This window comes from Osmerus eperlanus, chromosome 23 (assembly GCF_963692335.1).
Source record: "Osmerus eperlanus chromosome 23, fOsmEpe2.1, whole genome shotgun sequence".
NCBI lineage: Eukaryota > Metazoa > Chordata > Actinopteri > Osmeriformes > Osmeridae > Osmerus > Osmerus eperlanus.
This window is the reverse complement of record NC_085040.1, coordinates 1,442,065-1,466,180: the sequence shown is the minus strand read 5'-3', so window position 1 is coordinate 1,466,180 and position 24,116 is coordinate 1,442,065. Positions and strand designations below refer to the sequence as shown.

The window sequence follows — 24,116 nt, the reverse complement described above, 5'->3', positions numbered from 1 at the left end:
GAGAGAGAGAGAGAGAGAGAGAGGTCTGTAGCTTCCTTGTGGGTCACCACTCTCCAGGGACCTTTTCCACAAGATTTTTAGACAGTGGGGCTCCAATTAGTTCCCTCCTTGCCTCAGAAGGTTGACACTCATTCTCTCACTCAATCGCTTCTTTCCTGTGCATGTTTCATAGGAAAGTGGCTGTGCCCACGATATTATGTGTTCCTCCCCCTCTCTCTCTCTCTCTCTCTCTCTCTCTCTCTCTCTCTCTCTCTCTCTCTCTCTCTCTCTCTCTCTCTCTCTCTCTCTCTCTCTCTCTCTCACCCACACTGTCTCTCTCTTTCCCCTTCTCGTCCTCCACCACAGACAGTTTAAGCACAGACACATTAACTCCATAAAGATTAGAGTATGCAGCCTATTACAATGCATTGTGGGTAGAAGTTGCAATGAACTTTTGAAGAGGTGAAAGTATCATGATTGAGAATGCAGTCTAAACTAGAGAGGGTACAATTTCTGGGGAAATTGTAGGGTGTGCTTGCTTGCGTCGGATGCACAGGGGTCCGTTTTTGAATGACATTTTTACAACTGATTTCTGTATATTTTATATGAAAATGCATACTTATTATTTATAAAGATTAAATAGATTTAAAAGCATTTTTTTTTTTGCTGCTCATTTACAACTGAAAATACGAGTGAAGTGTAGAATGAAATAGATGTCTTCTCATTTCCCCTGCAAGAGCCTCATCGTTGAATCAAAACGAATAAATTTGGCAGACCGGTGTAAAAATTGACCTAATCTCTATGATTTAAACGTCATTTTAAGTTTTTCCCTTCTCGTGATATTTTCAGGCATGTAGCCTACTCATTGCATTCATTCATTAATAAAGAACCCCTTTGAAGATTATTCTACGACGTTACCCGGCAGTAGAAGATGGAATCGCGATTCAAACAGTACCATCTGCTAACTGAAAATATGCCCCCCAAAACGTAAATAAGCTTGACATTTATTTAGTGGAAAATCGCTCATTCATAAAAAGCTCACTGGTAGCGATCATTGTCAGTAACAACGCAAAATGCGATATAGCCCTGTGTGGAGAAGCTGCCCCGGTAAATTGTACTACTACGGTACAGTACTAGACTACTGCTGTGTTCGTCTTGGTAGCGATTGCGTTGGTTGAATTGGATTTAACGTTCCGTTGTACGGTTTAAGCTGAAATTAATTATTTTCATGAACAGATTGACAACGTTTAGGCTGTGGCAATGAAGTTCAGGTTAGTAGTTAGATAGACTTTTGATTTAAGTAAGGGGAGTGCCGAACATGTTCTGTCGCCGTTTGACTTCCTAAACAGCTGTGTACTGTAGATGTTTTTGTAGTGTGTCTCGCGTAAGCTACAGCGTTGCAGTGAGCTACACTGGTTTGAAACCACAGGTAATGGTAATTTCACCAACAAATCGTTTACTAATGTCAGAATAAATCCTACAACGAAAATGTACATGTGAGGAATGTTTATTTTAACGATTTAAAACAGATACATCATAGACCACTGTAGTATGTGTTGCCCGGGCAACACAGGCTAATGTCATGATGCTAATACTTCAGTGAAATAGTAGACTACTGTTTCCGAAAGTAGATGTACTTCCTTAATAATATCAGCTTATACTGTACATTACACATCACAATTGTGTGTCATATCACAAAGTAAAATGATTAAATAGTTATCACCCTAGCCTCTTTGCTTGTGGCGTTTCTGCAGCTGCCTTGCAGTAAAGCTATAGTTAGCCTAGCTATCCCCCAAGTTAACAGATGGGAAACGAATGTTCTGCCAAAGGTAGTCACGCGTGTTTTCGTGACGTTAGTGACGTAGTGACGTTAGTAACGTCAGTGACTGTGGCTAGCAAATTAGCCACCGTTAGCTTCACTTTTCGCCACAAAAACTTAACTTGAGCCTAAACCATGCAACGGAACGTAAATTCCAATAGAAGCAACTCAATCGCTACCAAGACGAAACTTTTGACACCTACGTTGTCTATGTATGCCAAATATTGACTGAGTTTTAGGGGGGCAAAAATTTTAAAAAAAATAAATAATAATATATATGTGAGAGAACAAAGGTTGTGCTCTCGCCGAAGGCTTGAGCACACCCAATTACTTACACAAACCTCAAAATACAATGTTGTTTTATTCATCATCAATTTTCTGGCCCCACAAAATATAACAATAAACATACATGTATACAAATCTGGCAACTTAGACGAAGCACATAAAACAATTGAGGAAATAAACATTTGGATGAAGTTTGTCACATACTGATTTGTAGATACATATCGCACGTAGTCAGTAAAGTATTAGCTCCTATAGAGAGTTACCAAATTTACAACACACTTTCAATTCGGATAACTTAGACCTTGTAAGTTACCTGCCAAACAACAAGTCTATCAAAACGATGAGAGGTTGGCCCATGTCTAAGCTCTACTGTTTTATATATATATTTTAAAAAACTAGGACAAGTGCTAATTTAGAGACATGGGTCCCGTTATTCACAAAGGACCGTTCCTGCCTCAGAGAAAAAAGGAGGAACGAGGCAGAAGACAGGAAGGGAAAGAGAACAAGAACAGGTAGAGAGAGAGAGAGGGGGAGAGAGAGAGAGAGAGAGAGAGAGAGAGAGAGAGAGAGAGAGAGAGAGAGAGAGAGAGAGGAGAGGAGAGATAGAGAGGATTGCATAGTTCAGTTATTTACATATTTTCCATTGAGCCAAACCACACCATCCGTGCGCGACATTCTAACCCTTCCTCCTCCATATCACACCCTCTCTGCTTAGTATGAGCAGAGAGCCGAGAGGTCTATTTTTACAAACGAGGGGGAGAGAGGGAGAAAAAGAGACAGAGAAAGAGGAAAAAGAGAGAACGCCAGAGATAGAGAAGGGGAGGAAGATGACGATAAAACGATAAAAGCACGCCAATCAAAAAGAGAGAGATGATAGGTGGACAAAATAAAGGGTGAAGTAGCACAGGCTGCCTGTCTCGCCTTCGTGACAAAGAATCGCAACAGACACAAACAACACAAACCGTGTCAGACAGACAGATGCACGATTCAGGGAACGTAGAGTTTGGTCAAGCACCGGTCGACGGCAAGAAGAAAGACATGAGAACAATGACTAAGGAAAGAGAGAGAGGGAGAGAGAGGAGGAGGATAAACGAGAGTGAGAGAGATGAGGGCCTCAAGGACATCAGCCACCTGGGACTTCCGGAAGTTTCTACGGGGGCCTTCTGCCCTTCTCCGACACTGGGCTGACATACTACCAGCGGTCTGACCTGGGACACACTCTCCTGAGAGAGAGAGAGAGAGAGAGAGAGAGAGAGAGAGAGAGAGAGAGAGAGAGAGAGAGAGAGAGAGAGAGAGAGAGAGAAAAAAGAGAGAGAGCTGAAAAAACAGAGAGAGAAAGAGAGGGAGGAAAAAGAGAGAGACAGAAAGTGAGAAAGTGACATTTGTACCAAGGGGGCCACTGCAAGTTTTAGTTGATGGTTTTCTATGTTTTTGTTGAGCGGTCCTGTTGACCTCCTGATTGGTCCTGCCATGAGCCCGGTGAGGACTGAGTCTGAGGTTCCAGCGATGGGACCTGTGGCTCCGCCCACCGTCATCCTCGCTCTCCGTTGTATCCTGTCGTGTGACTCGTGGTCGTCTGCGTCTCCGTGAGCTGATTCGCTGGAGAGAACCTGGCTCCTGCAGTCTGGACCAATCAGAACAAAGCTGAAGAGTCAAAGGAGGAATAAGGGGGAAACGATACAAACGACAAACAATATCTGTGTGTGTGTGTGTCTGTGTGTGTGTGTGTGTGGGTATATGTCTGTGCGTGTGTGTTTGTGTTTGTATATGTCTGTGCGTGTGTGTGTGTCTGTATATGTCTGTGTGCGTGTGTGTGTGTCTGTATATGTCTGTGTGTGTGTGTGTGTGTGCGTGCGTGTGTGTGCGTGTGTCGAACCTGCAGTCTGCATCTTCTATGTCAGCATCTGCGTCACTTTCACCCTGAGGATCGGACAAAACACATTCCTCCTGCAAAATATGAGTCACGGATATGAACACACACACACACACAGACCTATTGCAAAGAAATACACTATGTGAAGTTTTAGCTTCTGATGTCCAGTGACTCATTTGAGCGCCCACCTTTGTTTGATTTGAAAGCAACTTCAACTTGAAATTATTTGTGTGTGTGAGTGTATGTCTGTGTCACATTATATAGTGTGCATGATTCAACCCACACATTTTATGGTTATTTACATTTACATTTAGTCATTTAGCAGACGCTCTTATCCAGAGCGACTTACAGTAAGTACAGGGACATTCCCCCGAGGCAAGTAGGGTGAAGTACCTTGCCCAAGGACACACGTCATTTTGTACAGCCGGGAATCGAACCGGCAACCTTCAGATTACTAGCCCGATTCCCCTAACCGCTCAGCCACCTGACTCCCATTATAGACAGTTAAACTCGACTTATAATGGATATAATCACAAACACACACATACCTCTGTGCCATAGCCTTCTGAATACCTGGTAATCGCCACCCTGTTTTGACCACAGTGCTCACAAGTTAATGTGTCCTGAGAGAAGAGAGAGAGAGAGAGAGAGAGAGAGAGAGAGAGAGAGAGAGATATTCTTTTTCTTTTTTTTAATTAAATGTGAATGATTAGAGGGTGGGTGAGATTGAAAGGAACATTGTGGCAGCCAGGGGCCACTGACAGCATGACTGTGACGGGAAGAGTGCCTCTCTCTCACTCACCAGCAGTGTGTGTGTGTGTGCGTGTGCGTGTGCTTCGGCGTACAGTGAACAAGGTCCAATCTCACACAGACACACTCCGTCTCTCTCGACACAACTTGCCCCCATCTGTTTTCAAGGCAAAGAGAGAGAAAGAGAGACAGGGAGAGCAGGGAAAAAGCAGAGAGAGAGAGAGAGAGAGTGTACTGTAATGATTTATTGAAAGCCATTAGTCCGTTACTAATTGGACAGCACAGCAGCTAGAGATTAAAGCGAGTGTTATGTTTGGTCAGACACACACGCACGCAAAAGCTCTCATGCGCACGCACACATGCACGCTCTGATGTCTTACTTCACAGTCGTTGTCCGAAGTCTCTCCGGAGGTAAATAAGACGTGAATGTCTGAGTCTCTGCGCGGCATGACCTCTCTCCGTTCACAGACCACACATAGTTCTCGACCTGCCAGAGTCGTTCATACCGGCTGGGTCAAATTAGGACTAACAGTGGAGGAACATGTGTTTCACTTTACACATTTAGTTTGGTTCACCACCTGGTTCATTTAAATCATCGATGGTTTACAAATACTGAAACTTGTGTTAAATCGAGGTGCAATGTTTTAGTTGTGTTATATAAACCCATGGATTACTAAAAACGTTACGCAAAATTGGACAGCCCAGTGGAAATGTCACAGGGCAGACATTGCATCAAGGATTATTTTGACCAGGCAAGAATTGCAGGGTGTTAGAATTTATTATTTTTGTTACTGCACATTATTCTCGACCTAAGTGTCCCGTATTACAGAAACAGCTGGTTGGTATTCGGTGTTACGTAATGGGAGAAGCTTTAGGATAGCTTTTATAGCGTGACAACTTGTCCATTCGCATAATTTCCGACGAATGAATGAATGTCACGAGCATGATTCTTGCATCTTGCAGACATCATTACACATTTCAATACACAGACTAGCCCAATCAGTTTGTTAGAGAGAAATAAATTATGACCAAGCAATATCGGTCCATTAGGCTATGCATAGTTCATCGGTAGATGTTTTTTAATCAACTTAGACAACAATAGTTCCATACCTTAAGTTGAAAGCCTCATCTTCACAAAACTGTAACACAAGATTATTAGGACGTTCATACTTCATAGAACCTAAATAAAAATAATTCTTTTGGACGGGATTTATATCCGTACATCCGCGATGCTTCTAAAATATTTGACATAGTAGCCTAATCCGCTATGATTTCAGTCTGGCGAAACACCACTCGCGCATCGGGAGTCGGGACGGCGCTCTCGCCATAAAAAAAAAAAGAAATCCAAAACAACGAACAGGAGCGTGCCGAAGGGGCGGGGACAATCGATTGACAGGGTACGAAAGCCAATTACGGATAGCGGAAGAAGGTGACGTTTTACGGTCACTGAATTTGACACAGAAATGGGCAACCCAAGTATCTCGAAATGGGTGGCATCTACAGAAATAGGGTGAAAGGTACAAATATAAGACATCAAGAAGTTGTAACAGTCAATCGAAAAACTATTTTCTATATGAAAAATATAAAGTGTTAAAGTCGTAGGCTATTCGACAAAATAAAGTGCAATGGTTGACTTCAATCATTCTGGAAAAAAAAGAGTTAATTCCTCCATCATTTTATGAACTTGTCACTGACTGTTCAGGGGGGCAGTATATTTATGATTGTAATTTAAAAAGGCTGTTTTTGTTGATAATGTTGCTATTGTGGGGTCACATATTCTGACGGCTGCAGTGGCTGTCAGATATGGTGATCTCTGTGGTACTGGCTCTGTGAGGACCCCAAATAAGAAAACATAAGTCCATATTAGTGTGAAGGGATGACAAGACTACCCCAAACAACAATATGTTGAAGTTAAACTCCTTTATTGAGCAGTTACAGTGGGGGTCACACATTCCGACGGCTGTCAGATATGGTGACCTCTGTGGTACTGGCTCTGTGAGGACCCCAAATAAGAAAACATAAGTCCATATTAGTGTGAAGGGATGACAAGACTACCCCAAACAACAATATGTTGAAGTTAAACTCCTTTATTAAGCAGTTACAGTGGGGTCACATATTCTGACAACTTGTGTGCTGGTCCATTAAATATTTAGTTCTTTCTTTTCTTTACAGTAGAATATGAATATTTAAAGTTTAGTTGATGGTCTAGAAGCATCTTGAAACACAAGGCCTATGAAACCAGGGACTTACATACAGCTTCCACCCTTGGATGTAATGTATTAATGTTTACGTCGTTTGCGTAGACGCTCTTCTTCGCCCTCCATTGTCTACCAGGCACGGGCAGACGATGTGCAGCAGCGCCCTCTGCGGTCACAGTTTCTGATGGGTCACAGCTTTCGGTGCAACACCTGTAAAGACTTTCTTGTGGTATTCCCTTGATCCCCTTGAGATGTTTTTCCAACCTGTGCACCCGCCCAGCCTTTCTCATGGGCCACTCCTAGAGGAGCCTAGGCCACCCTAAACTGAGCTCTGCTGCTTGACCGCCAAAGCCAATAATCCGTTGATCTCCGAAATGAAAATAACTCATTAGGAACGATTACACTTACAGTAATTATGGTGCAGATCTTTCTCGATAGCTTCAGATGTCCGGGAGGCTCCGAAACAAACAAACCCCGGCATAAACAAACAGCTCTGGACGCCGGGAGTCACCGCGAAACCCGCTTAAAATCTCTGTTCCCACAGGGTTGCCGCAGGATGTTACACTCTACTCTGTCAACTTCAAACCTACTAAAATAAATGCTTTTATAATAATGTAGGTTGTTATTAATATGATTTATTTAGACATCAACAGTACATCACTAACAAGCAAGGCATGTTCATTGCCATATCTCAACAAGGTAATTTCAGGTGCATTACATAAACCATAAAAGGCATCAAGACAAAATGTATAATATAATGTATAAGGAAATGAAAATATATATTTACTGCACAGGGTACAGCAATGGTATTAAGCCTTTTACTTGAGATAAGCCACCCCTTAGTTACAACTGACAGAAGTCCCCTCGGTGTGAGATATTGTAGGTAAAGTGTGCCTGGCCCTGTCATCATTATAAGAGGTTTGCGTTATGCCAACCAAGCTAGCTAGTATCTCAGAAAGTACTGTCAAGACACCCACTTACCATATTACTGATACATCAAGGTTGAAGTCATGGCTTTATCAGTATAGAAAGAGCAAAATGTGTGTGTGTGTATGACTGTGTGTGTGTTTGTATATGGATGTGTGTATACTTGTCTGTCTGAGCATGTTTATATGTGTGTGTGTGTGTGTGTGTGTATGTGTGTGTATGTGTGTGTGTGTGTGCGTGCATCATACACACAGTGTATTGGTGGTGCATCATTACAGTGATAAACTAACTGGCTCCATCAGTATGCGAGGATGAAAAGGTCTGTGTGTATAAGTTACCAGACATTCTGATGAATCTGTGTATGTTTACACATGGGAATACATATACTGTACATGCTTGTGTGTGTGTGTTTGTGTGTGTGTGTGTGTGTGTGTGTGTGTTTGTCTGTGTGTGTGTGTGTTATGAAGGCTGGGTGTATACAAACGTGATGGAGGCTCGATAAGGAAATTAAAGGAAAGGGCGCAACTCAAATAAACCCAGACTGATACACTGAGGCCTCAGAATGAAGAGGAGGGACCATTCACTGAGTCTGCAGAAAGAGAGAGAGAGAGAGAGAGAGAGAGAGAGAGAGAGAGAGAGGGAGGGAGGGAGGGAGGAGGGAGGGAGGGAGGGAGGGAGGGAGGGAGGGAGAGAGAGAGAGAGAGAGAGAGAGAGAGAGAGAGAGAGAGAGAGAGAGAGAGAGAGAGAGAGAGAGAGAGAGAGAGAGAGAGAGAGAGAGAGAGAGAGAGAGAGAGAGAGAGAGAGAGAGAGATAAAGGCAGAGAGAGGGAGAGAGAGGAGACCAAGTGAAAGAGTGGGTTGCCTTGGTAGCAGGTCAGTGAACAGGAACACTTGGACAGGACAGAACCATACCCAGGCTTGAGTGATGTCATCAGAACCAGCAGAATCCTAGTTCAGAAGGTTGAACAAAACAGCCAGTTGGACCTGAGAATTCCCCTGAAAACAGAAAGGACTATTTGGATTAGAGACAGCACAGTTATCTTGAGTTGTGCGGAGACCACCGAAGGAACTTGAAGACTCTTGAACGGAGAGAACGAGGGGATTTTATCTGTGGAGAGGAGGACATGATTTAGACTGACTTTGTGGTCGGTGGCTGAAAATAGAGTGGCCAATGAGGTTTGGATGTAAACACACAAGTGTGTTTTTGCTGGATTTCATGGCTGGAGATCAAAGACGACCATGAGGAAGACTGAGGAAGGGTTTTAGTGAATACTGCAGCACAGCTCACACTTGACTTAGCTTGGACCATGAAACAACATTTATTTTACAGTCTTTCAAATTAAGATTGAGATTAAATCGAGCGCTCAGTTTTGTCATTACGGACTCCAGAACTGTCTGATCTGATCAAAATCAGATCTAAAGGACATAACGAACATTTATTTGAACCACAACTACTCTCTGTGTGGACCAATGAAACAATCGGATCAAATCAAAGACACGCCCCTCCCCTCCGTCTTCGACCAATCCTGGGCCTCGTTCCTCAACCCTGCTGGACGTCTGCGCCTCAACACTTTGGACTTCTCCGACCTGTGGGATGAGGAAGATCTCGGATTGGACAGCACCGAGGAAGATGGAGGCCCCGCCCAAATCCCTCCTCTTCCACCGATCCCTCCACCTCTCCCACCCTCAGCTCCTCCACTGTCCCGTACCTCCCCGAAGGGTCGGCCGCCGGGGTGTCGTACCCTCAGGCTCCACTGGAGGGAGCTCCAGAGTCTGCCTCCCCTGCCCAGGGTCACCCGCTTCGGGACTCAGACCATCTGGGCCGGCCTGGAGCCCGTCAACCTGGACACCAACCGCCTGGAGTACCTGTTTGAGAGCAAGGGAAACAGCGCCATCTGCAGTCTACGGTCAGGATGGCGGGTAGGTGGACAGGCGGTGGGAAGGTTTGACGTCAGTAAAGAAGTGGGTTATCTGAACCCCCTTGTTCATGCCAGTGCACTTTTTACATATAAAATATAATTATGCGTGTATGATTATACGCACTCTCTGCATGTCCCCTCGTTCTTCCTGGATCAGCCCTCTTGTAAAGTTTGATTGGATTGGATTTCACCTCTTTTTCTAATCCCCCCCTTTCAGAAGCAGCCGTTGGTGTCAGTTCTGGGTGTAAAGCGCAGTAATATCATCACCATAGCCCTCAGTAGCCTGCCCCCTCCCTGCCTCCTGCCCCCGGCCATCTACAGCATGGACACCAGTGTGCTGGACCGAGAGGACATCCAGGTAGGTGTCACAGGTAAATCTGCAGTACACATACCGTGACACGTCGCTTATCACCACAGCTGATCCATTTCTCTATGACGACTCGTTCCTTCTCTCTATCTCTTTTGCTCCCTCCCTCCCTCCCTCCTTCCCTCCCTCCCTCCCTCTCTCTCTCTCTCTCTCTCTCTCTCTCTCTCTCTCTCTCTCTCTCTCTCTCTCTCTCTCTCTTTGTCTCTGTCTCCTAATGCAGCGTCTGCAGGCCCTAGTCCCTACTGAAGAGGAGCTGGGCCTCATCAGGGAGGCCCAGTCCCAGGCCCCCCGCTCGACTCTGGCCCCAGCTGAGCTCTGCCTCCTCACCTTGGGAAGCATCTCTCACTTGAGCTCCAGGCTTCAGCTCTGGGCCTTTACACTGGACTATGACATCTTGGAAAGGGTGAGAGGCAGACAAAGAAAGATGGAGACCTAAAAAGAAAAAAGGTGGATTTGTGTTTGAGTTTTGACCATTTTATGATCAGGAAATCGCTGAGCCTCTCTTCCACCTCAAGCTGGCAATGGAACAGCTGGCCGCCAGTCAGACCTTCAGGTGCATTCTGGCCACAGTGCTGGCAGTTGGAAACTTCCTCAACGGGTGTAAGGTGAGCTTCTTCAAGTCTCCCCTCATCATGCTTTCTCTGCTTGTCCAAATGTCAAAATAAGATACCTACCTACCTATATTCACCCATCCATCCATCCATCCACACATCCACCTATCCACCCATCCATCCACCCATGCACCCATCCAACCGTCCATCCATTTATCCATCACTCCCCAGGCCCGTGGATTTGAGCTGAGCTACCTGGGGAAGCTGTCCCAGGTCCGAGACACACACTCTCGTCGACCCCTGCTGCATCACGTGTGTGTGCTGCTGCTGCAGCTGTACCCACAGTCCTCCGACCTCCACTCCGACATCGCTGCCGTCACCCGAGCCAGCAAGGTGTGTGTGTATGTGCGTGTGTCTTACAGTAAAGCACAGTACACGTAATGATGGATTGGTGAGAAGAAAAAAAAGGTTTCATGCATTTAGTGTTTGCATGTGAGGTTGTTTCAATGTGAGTGTTGTCGCAAATACGCACTCTCGGTTGCGCTATTATTACCACGGTGTTGACCCTTAACCCTCTGCCCCAGTGTGACTACTCCCAGGTCCAGGCCAACCTCACCCAACTGGAGGCTCTCTGCAAAGCATCATGGGAACAGGTGCGTCTGCTGGACCGGGCGGATGAGAAGAGGAGAGGAGGGGAGAAGGAGGGGGGAGGAACACAGGAGGGGAAGTTGCGACAGAGGCTGCCTAAATTCCTGAAGGAGTGTGAGGAGAGACTGAAGGTTCTAAGAGCTGTCCACCGACGGGTCATCAACAGGTAAAGAAAACTACAATTCCCAGGGTGCAGTGGGGTTAAAATAACGGACGGATGGACAGATGGGAGGACAGGGGGTTTGAATGATGGATGGATGGATGAAGGAACAGGAGTTTACCAGACAGGAGCAGAGCTCTCTATTTCGGTTCCCTCCATCCATCTCTTCCCTGTCTTTCTCTCTGCCCCTCACCCGCTTTCTTTACGTTGCCACGTCAACTCCTGATTCAGGTTCCACTCCTTCATGCTGTTCCTGGGCTACTCCAAAGCCATGGTGAGAGAGACGAAGGCGGAGGACTTCTGCAAGACGGTCAGCGACTTTTCTCTGGAGTACCGGACCACTCGTCTGTCCATCCTGGAGCAGAGAGAGAGGGGACGGGACCTGGAGAGAGGAGGACGGGACCTGGAGAGAGGAGGACGGGACCTGGAGAGAGGAGGACGGGACCTGGAGAGAGGAGGACGGGACCTGGAGAGAGGAGGACGGGACCTGGAGAGAGGAGGACAGGACCTGGAGAGAGGAGGACGGGACCTGGAGAGAGGAGGACGGGACCTGGAGAGAGGAGGACGGGACCTGGAGAGAGGAGGACGGGACCTTGAGAGAGGAGGACGGGACCTGGAGAGAGGAGGACGGGACCTGGAGAGAGGAGGACGGGACCTGGAGAGAGGAGGACGGGACCGCACACCTGGCACACCTGGACTCCACCAGAAACACCCACAGACTGATCAGGTAAGGAGAGACAGCTCGATGATACTGAGAGATTAAGGATATTTCTGGGCAAAGGGACTACAGCTAGTCGTGTATGTGTCCGTGTCACAACTTGAGGGACAGTGAATCCACCATGTGCAATTGTTGAAACTTTTCTATATCTAAACATTTATTTTCTTATTTATTCTCTGTTTTGTTATGGTTACCAAGCACACACACCTTGTAATTTTGCATCATAATATTTATTGAGTTTGTTTGATGATTAGTAGATTCCCTGGGGGGTATTCCAGAAAGCAGGATGTCACATAACCTGCTTTCTGGAATACCCCCCTGGTGTGTGTTGAAAATTACATGTCATCTCTTCACTGTGGACTGCTTTGAAAACACTTTGCTTTGGCATGAATGTCAGGTTTAACCATAAGACATAGCGGCCATTTAGTATGCTAAGTGAATGCATGATATATGTCCTCACGTGCTGCCAGGACCATGTGCCACAGAGTACATTAGATGAAGTGCTGAGGACCCCAGAATCTATCTTCAGGCTGAACCTGACTCTGCCCCGACATCGCGGAAAGAAGATAGATATTAAAAGTAAGGTACCACACGCGCACAGTATGCACAAACACAAACATCCATGCACATACACTCACCACACACACACACACTCAATCTTACTGTAATATTAGACAGTGAATTTCAGTAAACGTCTATTTTTATATTTCAGGTCCTTTCTCTCGGAGACCGAAGTGGTGACTTTTCATTAGTTGCTAGTATTTGGACAGGCGTCTTGAAATGATCATAGAAATAACAGTTGGTTGCCGCATTAAACAAAATCCCTATGATTAACTGGAAATGTATGTAGGCTACGACCTTTACGTAAGGAAAACTCTATCTAAGATATAATTTGGAAATGTAACTACGAACATGCTACTAAAATATATAGGCCTATCTCTTCCAGCTCTGTTAAGGGCTACTTTGTGTGTGAGATCTGAATTAATCTGTGTTGGAATGTGTAACGTTTCTAATGCTGGTGGGAGTGCGTTATTTCATTGGACCTGGGCTTGGGATAAAGACAGACGGATGCACCAATGGTTGAAGTGAACAGAGACATATTCTCGTGAGCAGGTCCAATAAGATATCAGCATCACAGATGAGGCGTGACACATCTGCTAGTTGTGCTACCCGTCGCCATTTCGTGGTCACTGGTTGAAGGAACCTTATCAACCAACTGAAACGGACAAGGGATTTTGAAAGACAACCCAAGTGAACCAACGTCGCATTTTACAAATTTTTAAACAAAAATAAGCTCCGGGTGAGTATTTTGAATCGAGAGAATTTTTCTATTTTTGTTTTTTTTTCTAACTTTGAAAACCATCTTTGGGACCTTTTTGTTTTTGTTTTTAATGCATTTTTCTGGCTGATAGTCTGAAACTGTGTTTGCTTTGGTGGCGTTCATTTTGTGATGCAGCGGTTCGTCTCTGCGGGTGGCAAGCAGGCTTCGCTTTAGTGTTTAATAGCTTTTAGCAGCAATATTTTTCTATATATTTTTCGAATTGAGACTTTTGAATCGACATTTTTCCAGAGTTACTTTAAGATCAGATTGATTGTTCGCTTGTTGTTGTCGTATTTTTAATGACAGAAATATCGAAGACTGTTACAATCTTGACTGGACAATTGATCATTGTTGTCATGTCGGTCGTCTTTCCCCTTTCAGGAATAACATTTTTAAATGTGTTTTTATTGTTCCCGACATTTCCTTCAAGGCCACCTGTAACCTGAATAGCAGTTGTAGCTTTTATCAAATAATCTGCATTATTTTTAGTGTTCGCAAATGCTAAAAAAAATGACGTAATTTTTAAGGCAATATTTTTCCCGTTAAGGACTGAAAGTGGGCGTTTTCAGTGCAAAACAAACAATACTTTACTAATACTAGTAATAATGTAAAGCGTATGTTGTCTTTAATTAGACTGACGCGTTTGTATGTAGTCTTCGAAGCGACTTTTTTTCTTTGTGTATATTCTGATCAAAATCATTAAAGTGACCCCATATTTCTGAAAGACCTGCATCTACTGAAAGCCTGTTTTATTGTCAAATCAAGAATATAGCTCACGAAGGGGAAATGGTTTTATGTGTCGTAATGTTCTTATGCCAAGAGTTGAGCCTTTAATAGTACAAAGCTTCTTAAGTGAATTGGCAAAGTAGGGCACAGGGCTACAGGCTGCGAGACTGCAGATGGCATTTGCAGAAAGCATAGATTGCGTTCACTATCATGAATAGGCTCACTGTCCTAAATCTCAGTTATGTTAGATCTGGCCTACATTCCCCTCTTAAAACCCAAATGTCAGTCTCAAGAATGGCCCTAATCTGTCCAATCACCTCTCCCATCAGGACGATCTAGGGTTTTTATTTACAGAAATGGGAGTAACCACAGTCACATTTCTATAGGGTTCAGTGGTGTCTTGCTACCATGTTCAAAAAACATGGATTTCCACCATTAAGTCGAACTGCATTGCATGTACGGTAGTCAAATCACAGGCCCTGACGAGAAGGAAGTGTACAGTATCTGTGAAATAGTTTCCAGCCTGGGTGTGATATCACGATTACTTCAGTCATGTGAATGGAGCATTTGATTTCAACCTTACTTAAGGGGGTAACATTTTGCTATAGGGGATTTAAAAGGCTGTTTTAATACAGTCTGTTAGCGTACCGTTTTGAATTGAAATAAGACACCTACATGTCCTCAAAATGTACAGTAAATGTTAAGTTACATTTTATTCAGATGCTTTTGTTCAAAGTGATGTACAAATGGTGCATATATTAAGTACAGCAGAAGAAACTAGGGGGGAGTCAGGTGGCTGAGCGGTGAGGGAATCGGGCTAGTAATCCGAAGGTTGCCAGTTCGATTCCCGGCCGTGTCAAATGACGTTGTGTCCTTGGGCAAGGCACTTCACCCTACTTGCCTCGGGGGAATGTCCCTGTACTTACTGTAAGTCGCTCTGGATAAAAGCGTCTGCTAAATGACTAAATGTAAATGTAAACTGTAGAACAACAACAACAGCCCTTCGTCATAATCATGTAATCATCATTTGTGTTGATAAGCATGCACATATTGAATAGAGCCTGATGGTACCAATCTGGTAGCTTTCAGGGGTGGAGTTGGAGGGTCACCAAGGTAACAGGCTAACCTAGCCACAGGCTAACCATTTTAGCCTAGCCAACAACATTCAAATTTCACAGTTCAGCATCCCAACATGGCCTACAGAATCTCCTCCAATTCCACCACTGTGTCAACTGTTTGTTCAGCTCAGTTGAAGAGGTTGAAGACGTTATTTTTCTAATTTCGCCTTTTTTTTTGTTTCCTTCCTCTGTAGTTTTTGAAGAAGCTTTTTTGAGCAACGACAAATCGTAAGTCTGACACTTTGGTTTTCCACCTCAGCTTTTGCACCATTTTTTTTTTTTTACCTGTTTGTATTTTGTCTGCTTTTTGGAAGTAGCCTACCCCCCCCCTCCTTTTAAAACATTTTTAATTTTAAAATATGTTTGGCGTAGGTAAGTCCTTTTTGTGCTGTGGTAGAATACCACTACTCCATTTTTCCTAAAACAGTTTTTGTAGTTTAGTCTGCATTCCCTTTTGTCTTCCTATTCCCAAATTATTAAAGATAATTTACAATTCTATGTGGATTATGATTGCAGAACCATTTGCAACCCTGTAAGAACCTCTCTGGGTTCCAAACCTAGGAGATGTCGGGTCATCTGGAACCTCATTGTTAATTTTAGAACCTTTTTACAAGAGATTTCCTCTGATGTTACAAAGGATTCTAAATGATGATGATGATGTTGAGGAAAGGTCACAGTTGAAGCACAAATACTAAAATCCTTACTCGGTTAACTGAGACACAAATTAATCCAGCTTTACAGCAGCCAGTTAGTCCCCTTAAAGCTGTCCTCTGAAAGACTGTTTCTTAGCCATGTCTCCAGCTATGCCCACATGAGGCTAGATAACTGGATTCCAGACCAATACCTTCTCTGTACACACCCACACACTTATCTCTCAACCTGTCCAATGGGGAGCCCACCCACCCCCAGAAAAACTCAGAGTCCTGATTGGCTGAGGCTACTGTCTGTCATGTGGCCGGTGTGAGGGTACCAGAGCGATCAACACGTAATGTCAGAATGACATCTGTAACCGGCCCCGATGAGGAACAAGAGTGCGGCCTAGACCGCCCTCTACACTACAGTGAAGCCTTACTGATGTGGATGTGGTCAGCATCCTAGAGGAATCTAGAGATATACAAAGTCAAAGAAGGGGGGGGGGGGGGTAGATGAGGAGAGGGAGAGATGGTGAAGTGAGATGGGAAATGAGACAGGCGGTCATATCGTGGGCCTGGCGAGATCATGTGATCTTTGGCTGCTGAGGATGGGGTTGTGATAATAATGGGGTGAAAATTGTCTCTCATTCAACATACACACACGCATACAGTTCCTCACCTAAAATTCTTCCTCTTTCCCGAACTAGTATCTATTGCCCACGGATAAATTGCCACTTTGTCACCATGGGCACACTTGGAGCAAGGTCATACAGGTCATTTGAAAATACAATTTAAATGTATATAAATAAATATATTTATATAGATAAATATATCCATTAATTCAAATATATAAGTGAACCAGTTAGATATTATATATACATATATATATATATATATAATATATTAGTCATCTGAATAATAATCTGAAAATAGCTTAAAAAAAAATAGCCAGCAAAATGAATCAGTTGTTTTCTCCTTTCCTGACTTTCTTGTTTGATGTAACAAATAATAACACAATTTATCCTACAGGTTTTTGGATGTCCCTTTTTAACGTTATTTTTATGTATATAATATCACAGACATTTTACATATTAGCATATAATACATATTATTCCTGTCACCTAGTTGCCACATCTCTTGGGGGCAGCACACACCCCAAAAGAAAATCCTAACTTTTTTTTTAGCTTTAGTTTGATTAAAAAGATCTCCACTCCTTCCTACTTACTCCAACTACCACAATGCATCTTGGCCCTCAGGAAACCAATAACAACACTCTTCTCTTCAACAGAGTCAGACAGGCAGGCAGGCAGACAGACCTCCCGCATCCAGACGATATGGAGTGAGTCAACGGTTACCATAGCTACAGTCACCTGTTACCATAGCTACAACCCACTGTGAACACAGAACCCTAATACCTGAAGCAGACTACCTCAATCGTAGACTGAGACTGTTAACCTTTAGAAATAAAGTTGGATTGAATGATTAGTTGGTGGATTGGCGGGTGGGCCGGAACTTCCAAGAACACGTAGTGTGTGTGTGTGTACATTCATGATGAATGCTGAAACTCCAAATTTCTTCGTATGTGTAATCACATACTGTAGAATGGGGGTTTAGAATGTAGTATGTCCAGTTAAACGTATCAGGTAGGGTTATTCAATTTATTTCTCCTCTCTGTCTCTTTTTTATCTCTCTGGAAGAGAGACCAAATCAGTCAGTCTCTCTCTCTCTCTCTCTCTCTCTCTCTCTCTCTCTCTCTCTCTCTCTCTCTCTATCTCTCTCTCTCTCTCTCTCTCTCTCTGTATATTGTTCTATCACACATGCCTATGCCATACACACGCACAGGATACTGCAGGTTCGATTGATTTAGAAAGGATTCCCAAGCAGGGCAGAAGTGAACAAGCACACACTCTCTGAGCTTCTCTCCCTATATCTCTCTCTCTACTCTGTCTGACCCGCCCCTGTTTTCCTCCTCTTCCCCTCTGCCCATACCCCTGCGTCCTTCACTGTTATCTTTCCATGCCTCCTCCTCTCTCTCTCTCTCTAAACCCTATCTCCCTTGTTTTTTCTCGAATCTACATTTTTCTCTCCCTCTTTTTTCGTCTCCCCCTACTCTTTTCTCTCTCTCCCCCTTTATTTTTCTCTCCCTTCAATGTTTCTCCCTCCACCTCTCTGTTCTCCACCCCTCCCTCCCCTCCAGTCGCTCCCCCACCACCAGCAGCCTGATGGCGAGCAACGTGACCAACAAGACGGACCCGCGCTCCCTCAACTCCCGGGTCTTCATCGGGAACCTCAACACGCTGCTGGTGACCAAGGCGGACGTGGAGGCCATCTTCTCCAAGTACGGCAAGATCGTGGGCTGCTCCGTGCACAAGGGCTTTGCCTTCGTCCAGTACGCCAACGAGAGGAACGCCCGCGCGGCCGTGGGCGGGGAGGACGGGAGGATGATCGTGGGACAGGTGCTAGGTGAGGGGGAGGGGGCGCTGGTGTTTTGTGTGACAAAGAGTGTACTTGTGTGTGTGTGGGAGAAGGAGTGTGTGTGTGTTTGTGAGAGAGAAAGTGTATGTGTGTGAGAAGGAATGAGTGTCCCTCGATCAGAATCCACTTCCCCCTTAATGCATAGTGTTTGGGAGAGTGAGCAGTGTTCATATAGAGGTCACCCTCCTTCACTTGATTTCACTTTTTAACACCCCCTTCCCTCTGTCTCTCTCCTTCTATTTTGCCCTTATTACTCATCCACACTCCCTCCTTTCACACTCTCGCACTCTTTTTCTTTCACACTTTTTCTCTCGCACTCCCTTCCTCTCTCTCTCTCTCTCTCTCTCTCTCTCTCTCTCTCTCTCTCTCTCTCTCTCTCTCTCTCTCTCTCTCTCTCTGTCTCTGTCTCTGTCTCTCTCTCTCTCTTCCTCCTCTCTCTCTCCCTCCCTCGCTCTCTCTCGCTCGCTCGCTCTCTCTCTCTCTCACTCAGACATTAATCTAGCAGGTGAGCCGAAGCCACACAGATCCAAGACAGTGAAACGTTCTGCAGGGGACATGTACAGGTGAGAGGTATTCCGCTCTGCTGTGCCTCACTCTACTCTACCACTCCACTGGAAAAATTTAAAATACACGTTTACCTCATATTCTTCTCCTTTTTTTCTCTCTCTCTCCTGCTCATCCCGTCAGTTCTTCATTTGACCTGGATTATGACTTCCAGAGGGATTACTACGACAGGTAAGCCACCTGTTCTTCTCACCGCTCCTCCTCTCGGCTGAATCCTGCAGCACGGAGCAGGCCGAGTCTCTGCTGCCCCCAGACAGCCCTCCGTGTGTGTGTGTGTGTCTTTCAGGATGTACTCGTACCAGGCCCGCGTGCCCCCTCCCCCGCCCCCCCTGTCCCGGGCCGTGATCCCCTCCAAGCGTCAGAGGGTCAGTGTGAGCGGGGGCGGGGGGGGCGGTGGCGGGGGGGGCGGCAGCAGACGCACCAAGACCAGCTTCTCCTCCTCCTCCAAGAGCAGCCAGAGGACCTCCCGCGCCAGTGAGACACACACACACACACACGTCACACACACACAGACACACACACACACGTGACACACACACACGTCACACAGACACACACACGTCACACACACACGTCACACAGACACACACACGTCACACACACACAGAGACACACACACACACGTCACACAGACACACACACACACGTGACACACACACACGTCACACAGACACACACACGTCACACACACACAGAGACACACACACACGTCACACACACAAACACGTCACACACACAGGCAGACACACACATGCAGACACACACACAGACACCCCCCCACACACACACACAGACACATACACACATGTCCCATGCCGTCAATCAGGGGTCACACACACGCTGTTTCTTCCGCACCGCAAAAAGCATGCGACACGCGCCCGTGAACACTCTGGTGTGTTCCCTATCCGTCCCCAGTGAAGGCAGACGACCTGCAGACCATTAAGAGGGAGCTGACCCAGATCAAACACAAAGTGGACTACCTGCTAGAGAGCCTGGAGCGCATGGAGAAGGACCACAGCAAGAAGACAGGTAGGGGGGGAGGGGGGGGAGAGAGGAGGGGAGGAAACTGAACACAACTGCACTTGTACTGAGAAACTGTTCACATCGGTGAAACGGTCGTCAGCGCTCACTGTCATCATCCCAAAGCAGTGCGACCTTCTCACGATTCCTTGTTTATCTCTTTTCTCAACTGTCTCTCTCCTTCCGCTCTGAATGTTCTCTCTCCCTTCTGCCACGTCCCCTCCCTCCCCCCCCCCCCCCCCCCCCCCCCACACACACACCAGATCTGAAGAGCGGTAAGCTGGAGCCCGGGGAGGTGTCCCCCCTCCACAGCAGCGGGGGGAAGAAGGAGGAGAGCCTGAAGAGGGAGAGAGAACGGGAGAACCAGGAGCTCAACGACTCCGAGGAGGAGGGCGACCTGCTGGAGGAGGAGGAGGAGGTGAGGGGTTGGGAGGGGGAGGTAAAGGATGGGTGAGTGTGTGTGTGTGTGGGGGGGGGGGGGGTGAGAGAAGGGGGAGAGGGGCGAGTTAAAGAGAGGGGAGAGGGGCGAGTTAAAGAGAGGGGAGAGCGACGAAAGACGACGCAATGGAAGGATGAGGTCGAGGGGGAGGGGGCGTCACGGGAGAGGGAAGGAGGGGGGAACCGGGGGAGGAAGAGGACGCGGTGACATGTCCTGTAACCCCGCGCAGGTCAAGAGTCGAGGACGAGAGGAGGACGACGAAGAGGAGGAGGAGGAGGGAGAGCAGGAGGAGGGCGAGGACGACGGAGACAGCGCCAACGGAGATGACTCGTAAACACTGCGCGATGACACACACACACACACAGAGCCGTGCCAGCGATATAACACGCATACACAAAGGATTGTGTAGAAGGAGAACTCACGTGTGCACGGCTCCAGTTCCTGAGGACGGTTGTTTTTCCGCTATGAATATTGACATTTCAATACAGTGTATTGTAGATAACGCACGCATACGGTTTCTGTAAAATATTTCAATTGTCCTGAATATATTTTCTTTTCTCTCTAGATTTTCTAGATAGGTTTTTTTTTCCAGTTTTTTTTTTGGACCCTCATCCTTGGTTTTGTTACTCAGAAGGCTTGGTTTGCCTTTAATACGGTCCAGTCTCAAGACCGATCTGTCTGCGCATCGCTGTCTTGTTGCCACCAGGGGGCGCTGTTTCCTGTTAATCTTACATTTCCACACTTCAACGAGAAATGTGGCGCTCCGTCAGAGCACATGGCGTTTTCCTGAAACAGTAAATTATGTTTACAGACGTGTGAAGAGAAGGGAAAAAAAGGGCAGAATTTTCAGCCGTTAAACCGGTCTCTCTCTCACTCTGTTTGTCAGGAGATATGAAGCTGATTTCACCTTAGTCAACCTTGATTTCTGTAAGGCAGCGAATTCACGCTGGTTTGTCCTAAATGGTGTGTAATGTAACTAATTTGATTGCGCTGGTGAACTTTAAAAATAAAAATTCCAATCCAGAACCTGCGTGTGTGTTCTTGGGTGAGGTTTCACAATGGGCAGAAGCAAGGAATGATTGCGTTTGTTGTTTGTGAGCAAATGCTGAGAAAGAAAATGTGTGTACCCCGGAATGAAAGTGTGCTTGTGTGTACTTGCATGTGTGCTGACTATGGGGCAGGCCGAGGGTGATTCAGGTTTTGAGAGCGCCTGGGTGTAGTCATAAAACAGGCCGATTGAAAGACTATGGATTCTCTCTCACTTTGACTCCCTCTCTTTCATTCCCTGTCTTTGCTATTGTGCTCTCTCTTTCAAAAACGTTTGATTCGAAACTTCGAAACTTTTTCCGATAAGAGAGAGAGAGATGGAGAGAAGAAAAAGATGGACGGAGAGAGGAGAGAAATATGTGAACGAAAGAAGGGATTGAGGACGAGGAACCGAGATGGATGAGTGAATGAAGAGAGGGATGGGCAGACCGAGGGAAGAGGGAGGAGAAAGTGAAGGATAGGAGCGGCGTGCAGATGGAGGAGTGTACGACAGACGGAGTGATGAACGGGACACTTCGTAGTGTTCCAGAGAAGAAAAGATAAATGATTAAAGTGGTCTAATGGTCTGGCCTATTACAAAACAATACAAGACATACAGATGGTTAAACTGTGCCAACTAGATTACAGATGATCTGCACAACTTAACACTGTTCACACAAACACACACATACATACAGTACACACATAGCCCCCCACCCACATGCAGACATACACGATTTATGAAATATGTGAGATGAAACCACACTTCTAGGTTAAATCTTTCCATTTTCCATGGGCTTGTAAAGCAATACGATCAATGGTATCAACATTGACACCATGTAGTAAAACAGGAAAACACTGCTGGTGGGTGAGTTAGACAGAGAATGAGGGGCAGGCCTCAAACCTTAGAATCACGTGAGCCATGAAAGGAGACCCAAACAGAAGGAGAAAGAAGAGAAAGACAAAAGGATGAGAAGGGTTGAAGAGGGAGGGGGATGAAAGTGAAGAGGATGAAGTGACAGGGAGGTCATGTGACAGGAAAAGGAGGGAGGGAGAGAGCAAAGGGGAAAAAGAAGAATGGAGAGAGGAGGGCAGGGATCAAGAGGGAGGGAGGGACGGAGATGGAGCAGTAAAGCCCCAAGGGTGATTTATCGGCCTTTCCCACTGGGCCGTGCGTCCGTGCGTGCGTGCGTGTGTGTGTGTGCGTGTGTGTGTGTGTGCGCAAGAGAAAAACAGGATTGGGAAAAAAGTCTCCCTTCACTAGGACAACTGTAAAGCTTTTGTGTGTGAGCTTCAAAATTGGGCTTCTAAAAGAATCGAGTGTGTGTGAGTGTGTGTGTGTTTGAGGCTGGTATTGTGCTGTGGTTGCCCTGCGACTAGCCTCCAGAGCTGGCATGAATGTAAATGAGAAAGGGGCTATGGTGAACAAAACAGCCGAGGAGGAGAGAGGGAAAAGAAGTGAGGGAGAGAGGAACAGGTTAAGGGGATGCACCATGGTGGGAGGGAGGGAAGGGGGGGAGGGAGGGAGGGAGGGAGGGAGGGAGGGAGGGAGGGAGGGAGGGAGGGAGGGAGGGAGGGAAGGAAGGAAGGAAGGAAGGAAGGAAGGAAGGAAGGAAGGAAGGAGGGAGGGAGGGAGGGAGGGAGGGAGGGAAGGGGGGGAGGGAGGGAGGGAAGGAAGGAGGGAGGGACATTTTGTATCTTTATCAGAGAAAGTGGAAGCGAGGGGGAAGAAAAGAGATAGAGCAAAATTAGTGAGTGTTTGTGCGTGAAAGAGTGTGGCAGAGGAAGGAATAAAGAAGGGAATAGGGAGAGAACTGCTGCTTAGGCCTGTTTGAATTCCAGCCACTATTTCTCCCTTCGGGCAATGTTCTGTCAGGGGAGGGAGGGGGATTAACTTCCTCCCTCTATCTATTTCTCTCTGTCTCTCTCTCTCTCTCTCTGTTCCTTTCCCTCCCTCTCTCTCCCCCTCATTCTCCCTTTCTCACTCTCTTCCTCCCCCCCCCCCCCACACACACACACATCCCAGTTCTCCATAGAGGAGGCCAGACAATGCCGAGTGTGTGTCCAGATTAGCTCCAGATACGTTGTCATGCAGCCCTCGGGGGGGGGTCCCTGCCTCCATGAGATTAGCCACTCTCACTAAGGACCCGGAGACCTGCCACACATCTGTCTCACACGGACACACTCAAACACACACTGTCTCACACGGACACACTCAAACACACACTCTGGCCCCTGTCTGGGGAGGACACACCCCCTACTCGCGGGGCCTCTTGACAATGATCCTGTGTATCTCTGGTGCTTGGGCAGGAAGTGATGGTGTAATGTGTGTCTCTGGTGCTTGGACAGGAAGTGATGGTGTAATGTGTATATCTGGTGCTTGGACAGGAAGTGATGGTGTAATGTGTATATCTGGTGCTTGGATAGTGTGCGCTGTGCTGTGTGTCTCTCTTAGATTGATAGGAACTGTTTTTCCCTCTGGGAGGTCTTCGGCGGCGGGTGTTGGACCCTGTGTGGCTGTGATTTGACGGCCTCCTCACCTCCCTGTCTCCATCCACCCGTGTGTTCAGGACTCTTCTCTCTGTAGTCCAACCCCTGCGTT

The 24,116-nt window shown here is 46.2% G+C and overlaps 3 protein-coding genes and 1 long non-coding RNA gene across 5 annotated transcripts in view; 2 read left to right on the top strand and 2 right to left on the bottom strand.

Moving 5' to 3' along the window:
- LOC134009572 (mucin-2-like) overlaps positions 1 to 24,116 on the bottom strand; it is a 202,174-nt gene that overhangs the window by 107,885 nt on the left and 70,173 nt on the right. The gene's annotated exons all lie outside the window — the stretch shown is intronic.
- On the bottom strand, positions 2,141 to 6,020 carry LOC134010020 (uncharacterized). Its single transcript, XR_009928297.1, has 8 exons — positions 5,817 to 6,020; positions 5,087 to 5,193; positions 4,759 to 4,863; positions 4,505 to 4,579; positions 3,960 to 4,030; positions 3,536 to 3,707; positions 3,040 to 3,306; positions 2,141 to 2,995 (listed from the first exon to the last, which is right to left on the bottom strand). It is a non-coding gene; the product is annotated as an uncharacterized LOC134010020 (long non-coding RNA).
- Positions 8,605 to 13,045, top strand: si:ch211-63p21.2 (FH1/FH2 domain-containing protein 1). The gene is made up of 10 exons (XM_062449251.1): positions 8,605 to 9,750; positions 9,967 to 10,107; positions 10,337 to 10,519; positions 10,602 to 10,721; positions 10,899 to 11,060; positions 11,252 to 11,481; positions 11,707 to 11,899; positions 12,152 to 12,202; positions 12,664 to 12,772; positions 12,906 to 13,045. The coding sequence occupies exons 1-10, from the start codon at positions 9,301 to 9,303 to the stop codon at positions 12,932 to 12,934; spliced, it is 1,668 nt and encodes a 555-aa protein (XP_062305235.1). The 5' UTR covers positions 8,605 to 9,300; the 3' UTR covers positions 12,935 to 13,045.
- Positions 12,797 to 21,514, top strand: LOC134009675 (heterogeneous nuclear ribonucleoprotein C). 2 transcript variants are annotated; one of them, XM_062449254.1, is made up of 10 exons: positions 12,797 to 13,493; positions 15,553 to 15,586; positions 17,279 to 17,329; positions 18,188 to 18,453; positions 18,956 to 19,028; positions 19,153 to 19,200; positions 19,316 to 19,503; positions 19,945 to 20,058; positions 20,313 to 20,467; positions 20,718 to 21,514. In XM_062449254.1, the coding sequence occupies exons 3-10, from the start codon at positions 17,325 to 17,327 to the stop codon at positions 20,820 to 20,822; spliced, it is 954 nt and encodes a 317-aa protein (XP_062305238.1). In that variant the 5' UTR covers positions 12,797 to 13,493; positions 15,553 to 15,586; positions 17,279 to 17,324; the 3' UTR covers positions 20,823 to 21,514. The 2 variants fall into 2 exon arrangements, with proteins under 2 accessions (XP_062305238.1, XP_062305236.1); XM_062449252.1 differs by having other exon boundaries at positions 15,553 to 15,590.